Source organism: Manis javanica, chromosome 4 (genome assembly GCF_040802235.1).
Source record: "Manis javanica isolate MJ-LG chromosome 4, MJ_LKY, whole genome shotgun sequence".
Classification (NCBI taxonomy): domain Eukaryota; kingdom Metazoa; phylum Chordata; class Mammalia; order Pholidota; family Manidae; genus Manis; species Manis javanica.
Window position 1 is genome coordinate 28,793,910 of NC_133159.1, and position 9,204 is coordinate 28,803,113.

General features: G+C 45.5%; 1 protein-coding gene across 4 annotated transcripts; it reads right to left on the reverse strand.

The window, feature by feature from the left end:
• Positions 1-1,455: 1,455 nt before the first annotated feature.
• Positions 1,456-9,159, reverse strand: AIRIM (AFG2 interacting ribosome maturation factor). Of its 4 annotated transcripts, none has more exons than XM_017658530.3 (5): positions 8,844-9,159; positions 8,409-8,686; positions 6,415-6,594; positions 4,429-4,557; positions 1,456-4,263 (listed from the first exon to the last, which is right to left on the reverse strand). In XM_017658530.3, exons 2-4 carry the CDS (start codon positions 8,681-8,683, stop codon positions 4,455-4,457), a joined length of 558 nt encoding a protein of 185 aa, XP_017514019.1. In that variant the 5' UTR covers positions 8,684-8,686; positions 8,844-9,159; the 3' UTR covers positions 1,456-4,263; positions 4,429-4,454. The 4 variants fall into 4 exon arrangements, with proteins under 4 accessions (XP_017514019.1, XP_036877193.1, XP_017514017.1 ...); XM_037021298.2 differs by having other exon boundaries at positions 4,435-4,557; positions 8,844-9,157; XM_017658528.3 differs by having other exon boundaries at positions 4,429-4,553; positions 8,844-9,156.
• Positions 9,160-9,204: the final 45 nt, after the last annotated feature.

Genomic DNA, 9,204 nt, shown 5'->3' on the forward strand with positions numbered 1-9,204 from the left:
GCAGCCTGTTATTCCTTAAAGACTGCTTTCTCCTCCCAGCCCCAGCATAAAGGGCCAAAGTGTAAGACTGGCCAATGACCTCAGGACTCACTGCAGCCCCCTTGGCTATGGTATCAGAAGAGAGGGTACCTGGCAATGCTGCAGCCGTGGAGAGGGCCTTGGAAGGCTCGAGTGCCACTGCCAAGCCAGATAGAGGTGGTGCACTCACCTCTGTTGGGAGGAAACCCATCCCATGCAGGGCAGGGTGAATCCAAGAAACTGCACCCCTGTCACAGATGAGTAGGTCTTAGGGATGCCTTTGCCTTACAGCAGTGTAAGGGCAAGGCTCCTTTGAGCAGAACCAAGAAAATCTGCATGCAAATTGTGGCAATGTCACAGACAAGCTCTGGGTACTGAGAAAACTATGTCCCTCAAAGCATACTTGTTTCACTGCTTGTTAGGTATGAAAGAAGATGTTACAGCTACACACTTAGTGGATGACTGATGAATCTCAAGTGAATTTCAACTCTTCAATATTTATAAATTTACTAAAAGCCCTCACAGCTCTCTTTTCACTTAAACCTTAGAACCCTGTGAGGACATATGCCATCATCTCCATTAAACAGATGGAGAAACTGACACTTGGAAAGGGGAAATGACATACCCATAGCTGGGCTAATAAGGGGCTGAGCTGAAATTTTCGAATCCCGGTCTGGGTCACCCGCAAGTCAGCAAGCTTTCCCCAATTGTCGATGCACTAGCCCTTTCCCCTCATCCCTGAACCTGCTCCTCCAAAGGAGCGCTCTCCCTATTTCTCAGGGGGAGGAATTGAACACGTTGGAGCTGGTACCTGGCCCCTCTCATGTCAACCAAAGTCAGACATGATGCAGTCACCATAAAGCCTGGACTCTCCTTGGGGAGAAAGAAGTCCTTCTCTTTAGAGTTCAGGATCCCACTGGCTTTGAAAAACCCCTATTCTTCCTGAGAGAAGAATCCTGAGGTCAATTCCTAAATGTGGGTGGGACAGAGAGAGAAAAGAAGGAAACCCGATTCTTAATTTCATCCCAAGTTTGTCTCACAGACAGAAAAGGAGGTTCTGACCACCAAGAGCCTATTTCCCTAATGGAGAGAAACAGAGAAAAGAACTCACATTTGATATCTAAACCCATAAACCAGTAGCACACTTGAAGAAGATGCACTAGATGTACTCCTACTGTGATGAGTCTCCCTAAGTTAGTTTATAAATTCAATGATCCCAGTAAAAATGCCAACAGATTTCTTTTTCAATTGAGGTGAGTGGGTGGAACAGAACTAGCTAATTGAAAAATTCCAAGGGAAGAAAGCATAATGAGCAGGGGTGGGAGTATAGGGAAACCTAACAGATATCAAGACCTTGGAAACAACCTCAGTATCCACCAGTAAGGGGCTAGTTAAATACATTATGGTACACCCATACAAGAGAAAACCATAAAACCGTTTTAGAAAAAATAAAGGATTTTATGTATTCTTACAGAACCATCTCCAAGATACAGCAAGTGGAAAAAACAATGTGCAACACTGGGTATACAGTATGCTACTATTCACATAAAATTAGGGAGAAAACACAAAAGTTTATCTGCTTGTTCTATTAGTTACCTATTGCTATGGAACAAATTACCCCAAAACTTAATGACTTCAAACTAACATTTATTATCTGTTTCCACGGGTCAGGAATCTGGGCACTGCTTAGCTGGTTGTCTTTGGCTTAGGTCCTCATGAAGTTGTAGTCAAGCTGTTATGGTCTCGTCTGAAGGCTCAACTGGGGACAGAGGCATTTCCTGCCATTCTTCCACCCCTCTATGAACTCTAGTTCAGTCTAGACTTGCTATTACCTAACTATTAACACCTGGCAGTTCTACAGGGTAAAGGCAACAGCACAATGACTGGCACACAGCATGCATCTGATACATGAAGGCTGCCTCCTTCTCGAACACTGCCTTTGCCAGCCTGTCCCCTGTGCGCGGAATGCCATGCAATCCTCTCCCAGCCCTCCCGTAAAACCAGCCTGAGGGCTTAACTCAGATGTCACTATGTGTTCCCATGAGCACCTAGTTATCGTCACCTCTATTCTCCCATGGCATTCCATTCTTTTACATACCTTTATTACTACATCACAATCTAAATCTCTCCAACTCAGTCTGGTCCTCGGATCATCAGCATCAACACCACCTGGGACCTGTTAGAAATGCAGAATCTGGAACCCTGCCCCAGACTTACAAAATCTAATCTAAATTTTAACGATACCAGTGATTTACATGCACATTAAAGCCTGAGAAATACTGGTTTAAATCTTCCCCTGGTTGAACTACAAACCTTTCTAGAGTTTTTTTCATCTGTCCCCAGAGCACATCGTAAGACCTGATACCCAAATGGCTTTTGCATTAAGTTTTATTTACAACTATTATGTATGTGATATAATAGACCTTAAAAATTTCTGGAAGAATATACACCATATTACTAAAAAGTTATCTTCACTTTCTGTAACACCTTTTCACAAATCAGAATCTATTATCATTATAGGTAGCAAAACATGAAGATATGGAAAAATACACATAAGATACAACACATTCATAAAATAGTACATAATGCATCTTATGGTATATGACTGTACTGAATTGGATTTAGATATGAAAATATGACCAAACTATGCTAAGTTCTGTTTTTAAAAAGGCTATTTAAATAAAAGTATGTATCAATAATATATTATTTTTTAAATTTGTGAATATGGGCACTAAAAGGATACCTATAAAAATATTTCTGATGGAGCTTGTTCTACACTTAAAACTTTTTGTACAATTTTCCTGTGTATGATTTTTTTAAAAAGCACATACCACTTTTATAATGTTAAAAAGTCACTTTCCTTGAAAAAAATTTACATTCTTTATTAAGTCTCTTTACATCCAATGACTCGGATTTTCACCATAGCCTAGGAAGCTGACAGGTCTGGAAGTACCACCACTTCACAGATGAAGACACTGGGCTGCAAACACAACCCTGCCCGCCTGACTCTGGGCTGCTGTTCTCCCAACTATGCAGCTACTCCAACATCAGAGGAACGTGGCAAGTCAGCTGCTAGCTTTCATTAAAAAACCCTGTCATTTAGGAGTTCCACTATCCCCAATTACTCTCAGATAGCAGCAGTACGAGCAAGAGAGGAACACCACCTTCACCACCTTCAGGCTAATTCATGCTGCACCACCTCCCCCTGCTGGTAGGCTCTGGAAGCTGACATTGTGTTCATAAGGAGCTACTGCGATCAGAAAACACTCAGGAGTCCCTGACTTAGTTTTTCCACTTAAACATGGTGTGATAATGATACGCATTCTTAGAAACCGTCCTTTGAATTCTGGCCTGTTTCCAGGCTAGCGATATGTAGTAGGCTACCTCTCCTGATACTGGGCAGGAGAAGCCACAGCTCCCAGTCACACGATCTCCAGAGTAAACAACCGATACACTTACAATCACGCTGTATCAAACCCATTCTGTTTTTCACTTTTAGTACAGTATTCAATCAATGACATGAAATATTCAACACTTTTTAGCACTTTATTTTAAAATAAACTTTGTGTTGTTAGACTTAAGCTAATTTGCCCCACTGTACATGTTCTGAGCACATTTAAGGTGGACTGGGCTGAGCTATGTTTGGTAGGTCAGTGTAGTATACACTTTTGACTCACATTGTTTTCCACTTAAGGTGGGTTTATTGGGATGTGCCCCCACTATAAGCTGAGGGAGACCTGTACTGTTTCCATCAGCATCACCCTTCTTTCTTGAAGACACTGAAGCCATTTTTTCTTTTATGAAGGAATTCAGTAGTGACACAAATACCTGAAACTAGGACCTGGCATCAACGAGGCTCAGAGCTCTGGATGATGCGGAGGGTGGTGCCGCTCTCTACCCTGTCCTTGCCTCCCCTACCACTTCTGTGGCTGCTGCTTCTGCCCCCAGTGTTCTTCCACACTGCCTTTCCTGCATTCTCTCTACCTCAAAGGGGGGTCATGTGCTCTCAGCCATGACCTGGCAAGGAAAAGCCCCAACATCAGAAGCATTAAGCACAATCCTCCCAAGAGCCAGTCCTTAGACCGTAGGCATTGAGTTGGCAAACACGTCAGGGGTCGCAATACCGCCATTACTTCAGAAACACCAGAATGCAGAAGGCCAGTCTTCAACTGCATCCCCCTAGTCTCCAGATAAACACGCAGCTTCTTTATTCTTCCAGGAAGAAGGAAACATTCAATAGGATATCTGGAATAGGAAGAGAGGAAAACTGTGGCAAACCACCTCCCCAGAGAGCACAGAACACCAAATTTATAAGAGATATGGAGGCACTGTGAAGGCATCTCTCTGATGCTGGCGAAGAAGTGAGCTGCAGGGAAGGGGAGGAGGAAGCATGAAGGAGTAAACACACACCAGCACCTTGCACAAGCTCTTGGTGTTCATCTTCCGGAAGCTGGTCCCAGGCCTTGGGCAAAGCTTGGATGTTTGCCAAGTCTCCCCACTGGATGGAGGACAGGAGGTACTTTCTCTTCAGGTACCTTCCTGGAAGTTAAGGGATGCTCAAAAAGAAAATGAAATACCTTGAGGGATAAAAATAGCCTGGAGAGAGCTATAGGAAGCTGTACAGTGAGTCAGCAACCATTACGTTTACCGGGTGGCAGGATTCGCTCATGCTACAATCGTACTGAGCACCTCTTTACTCACATGGCTCTGTGCTGGAGGGACAGAAGGAGGAAACACTGCCCCTGCAACCTAGGACCTTATCACGGTGAGGAAAAAGCCAGAAACTGCAAAGAAAGAACCTAAGTGACATGAAAGATAAAACTGACGTGCGATGTCAGAGGGTGAACACATCCAGTTTAGAGGGTAGCAGGAAGATTCCAGCTGGAACAGCTGAAGCAAAGGCACAGAAATGGGGCAGCATGGAATGGATTCAGGGACAAGTAAACCTTCCAGCTTGGCTGGCAGGGAACACTGCGCAGAGTAGGAGGAAAGGTGGCTGAGAAGGCAGGCTGAGCCGGAACACAAAGAGCACTTTAGACCAGCAAGGGGATTCTGCCCTCCTAGCAAGAGCAGCCACTGAAAACTCGTATACAAGCAGCAGGACCGGAATGGACCTCCTGAAGCTATACAGAGTGAGGCCACTAACCAGGGGTAGCTCACAGGGAAAGCCAGACAGAAACCTGTCAAGACTGTTCCTGATTGAGGGCTAAGAAGCTATGGAAGCGGCAATGGGAATAGAGAAGGAAACTATGGAAACACCAGGGACAAAGAGTCAAAGGACTTGACAAGTGACCATGTCAACATTCTCAGAACAGTGCCTGGCAGGCAGCAAGTGCTGGACGACCCGAGCCAAGCCACTGCGCCTGCTCCTGATGCACTGCTGCTATCGCAACTGAAGAAGAGAAGAGAAGGCGAGGGGGAAGGTGCTGCTGAAGTCTCCAGAGAGGGGGCTGACTAGACGGGGTTGGCTCTGCAACTAAAAAGGGAGCTGAATGTGAGGGCTAACTAGAGGGGTTCGATTTTAGATCTAAGTTTGCTGTTCCATGAGCAATCCAGATGGAAGCATCAGCAGGAAATTGAAAATCAGGACCAGAAAGAAGAATAAAGGTTGGATTTGGAAGTTAGTTAAATGAAGGCAGAAACTTAAGCCAGCAAGCAGATGCGGGATTCAGGCAAGTATCAAGAGAAAAGTGCCAAAATAAACTGGTCCCTCAGCTTCTACCCTCACCCTGCACCAACCCAAGTCTTTCCTCAGAACACAGCCAGGGTGATACTGTCAAAATTATGTTAGTCCTCTACTCAAAACATTCTGGTAGCTTTCTATCTCACACAGAGTAAAAGGCAAAATCCTTCCAAAGACCTTTGAGGCCCTACAAGGTGTGGCCCTGGCCCCTGACCACAACTGGTTAGGCTCCCGCCTTCACTGTGCTCCCGCCACGCTGGCATCTTGCTATTTCTTGACTGTACAAGCATGTTCTCACCTCAGGGTCTTTGCACTTGATGTTTCTTCTGCCTGGAATGCTCTTCCCCAACATCATGTGGCTCTCTCCCTCACCCTCCTTCAGGTTTTTCCTCAAACATCACTATCTCAGTGAGGCCTGTCCTGACCACCCTATTTAAGATCACAACTTACCTCCACCCCTTACTTTCCCAGCTTTATTTTTCTCCATAACACTTATCACCACCTGGCATTCAATATATTTTCCCTTAAATGCCTATCTCCCAGCACCTACAACAATGCTTGACAGGTCATAGCTACTCAAATGATTTGAGGAAGAATCCAAATTCAGGAACCAAAGAGACCCATACTATATAGTTTCATGACCCTATGAAAACTGAAATTAAAGACTTCCTGGAACAGATCTGGACACTACCTGAAACACGTACAAAGGATACGACTTTCGATAATGTCTCTCAATATCTTGCAACCATTCCAGCATGTCAGCCACAGAGGGGCTCACAACCGAAGCTTGTAGGACAGCATCAATGCCCACTGTGTCTGCATGCTGCTCATAGATCTGAAGCACTCGCTCCACATGGCTGCTGACCGTGTCACGCACCTTGAGGAGAGTGTTTCTGGGGGAAAGAATCTGGTATTAGGCAATATCATGAGAAAGGCCTAAGACAAGGGCCCTTAACCTCGGCACACTGACATTTTGGACTGGTAACGTTTTATGGTAGAGGGCTGCCCTGGGCACTGTAGGATATAGAGCAGCATCTCTGGCCTCTACCCACAGGATGCCAGGAGCAAATCACACCCTCCCTCTCCCCAAGTTGTGACAACCAGTGAAGTCTCAGATACTGCCAAATGTCCCAACAGGAAAAGTTGTCTCCAAATGAGACCCACTGGCCTCAGGAGGTTAGTGATGGTGCCTTAGAGGTTAAAGTGGCTCAAAATTAAGAACTAACTTAAAGATGGAGAGGCTGAAGTTATATGGCTCTCAAAGCTGCATGATAAGCCTAGCTGTCAAAAAAAGTAAAGACCACGAGACCTTTCTGGGGCTGCCATAAAACTGTAGAAGGAGAGCAAATGCTCACACATGGTCCTATGCCATGTATGTGAAAGGGAATAAGCAGGAGGAAACCGAGGCAACCGAATGGTACTGTTTCACATGCTCCCTGGCCCCATCTTAGTAAATTCCTGAGTGATGAAGTTAGGGCTCTGAGTATACACAAACTGGATTCTAGGAAAGTAACTTATTCTCAGTCATGTATAAAGACGGTCTATTTTGCCCACTGTGCATCCTAAGAACTTAGAACACTGATATTGGTACATAGAACTACAAACACCTATTGAATGAAAAGGGTTACTGTGAAGATTTAGTGCAATAATGGACATAAAAAGCTTAGGGAAGTGCCAGCTCATGCTAAGTATTATTATTCCTTCAGTGACTCCAAGGGGCCCAGCGACCAAGATGAAGGCTACAACTTCCCAAAGGGCAGTGTATGCCCTAGCCTAGAATTATTGCTTTCAAAATGTTTGCCTGTGACTCACAATTTTAAAACAACTTAAAATAATAGCCTAATACCCACACACAAATATGTGTAATCAACTGAAATAAAACTTCACTATCTTAGAACGTCAGCATAATTTAATTGACTATTTTTTCTGCTCAACAACAGAACTAAGTCTGGTTCACTGTTGTATCCCCAGCACCACATGGGCTTAATAAATGTACTTTGTACAAATGAATAGGGAGAAGGTCCTCATCTTTGACACTCTTTCATTAGTCTGTGGCACAGACTCTATATACAAAAACCTTCTTTTGTTCTGGTCATGGGAGGGCCATATGTGCCCTGTCTATTCTCTGTCATCAACTGCCTATATCTTTAAGAGAGAAGGCCTAACATTGGGCATAATGAGAGCTTAGAGACATGCTACTCCTGCCCCCAAGACACCAATGTACAGCAGAGCAAAGTGGGGGTTAAGAGCTCTGGCCTTGGTGGCAGCATACCTCAGTTAGAGCCCCAGCTTTACTATTTACTACCTGTGCCAGGGGCAATCTGCTTGAGCCTCAGTTTCCTCACCTGCAAAATGGGATTAAGCAAGGTTAAGTTATACAGGTGTTAAAAGATGTTATGAGATACATGTATGTAAAACCCTTAGCTCTCCCACCTACTACGTCTACAGAATAATCTTTGTTCATTGTTTTTTTTTTTGTCCCACCTTTGCAGCTTCTGGTAAGTTCATCCTAGCCTGACAAGGGAAATTCCTGAAAATGGCTTTTTGACAGAGGTTCCACTGCAACAGATGGCAAGGAATTAAGGGCAGTTCCAAATACCATGCTCTCAAGTAGGGAGAAAAACACCCTTCTGACTGATCCAAGCTACTTATTAATCATCAAATTTAAAAATCTTTCTGCAGAGACAAGCGCCTTTGAACCTCTTACAGCCTCTCCCCTAACTTGTCCAGGACAGTATCACCAGCTTCCAGCTGCTTGCGCCTCAGCCGCTCCTTTAAATCTGGGAAGGCCCGAAGTGATGGCACATCCTCGAATCGCAGATTCTGTGCCGCCTGCAGCTGCTCTGCCAGGTTGCCCAGGGAAGCCAGGAGGGGTTCACAGTCCCTCAGAGTGATCCGCCACAAGCCCTGCTGCTCCTCCACCACAGGAAAGCACTTCTTCAGGGCCTCCTGCACAGCAAGCAAAGGTCGGTCTTGAGTCATCTTCTGTTGGAAAAAAACAAACCTGCATTAGGGTCCAAGTTGGTAGGGGAAGTACAGGGTCAAAGGTGGGACTTGTTTCCATTCTCAAGGGAGGTCCAGCTAAACCTGGGTCTCTTCACGCGGGGCTACCTAACCCTCCTGGCACGAGGCATCGTCTTACCCTTTAGAGGAGCTCTGGGAAGGCAGGGCCCGTTCCCTACCGTGGCAAGTTTCCTGACTATCCCACGGAGAACGCTCGTCCGGGGCTAGGGCAGTTTCCTGTTTCAGACTGCGGATTCCCCGGGCCCACGCCCTGACTCCAGACCGTGCTTCTGGAGCCGGAATCCTGTCTCTTCTCCTTGAGACTGCCGGTCTTTTACCCTAAACCGGTGGGTAAAAAAACTAACGCTAAGGCATTCTAAGTTGGAGAACCCCCAGGGCCGCCACCAGGAGCCTGCAGTCTCTCTGCGCATGTCCCCACGCGGCTGCCGAGTCGCGAAAAATATGTCGTCATATGGCAATGCCTTCTGGGTGCTGTAGTC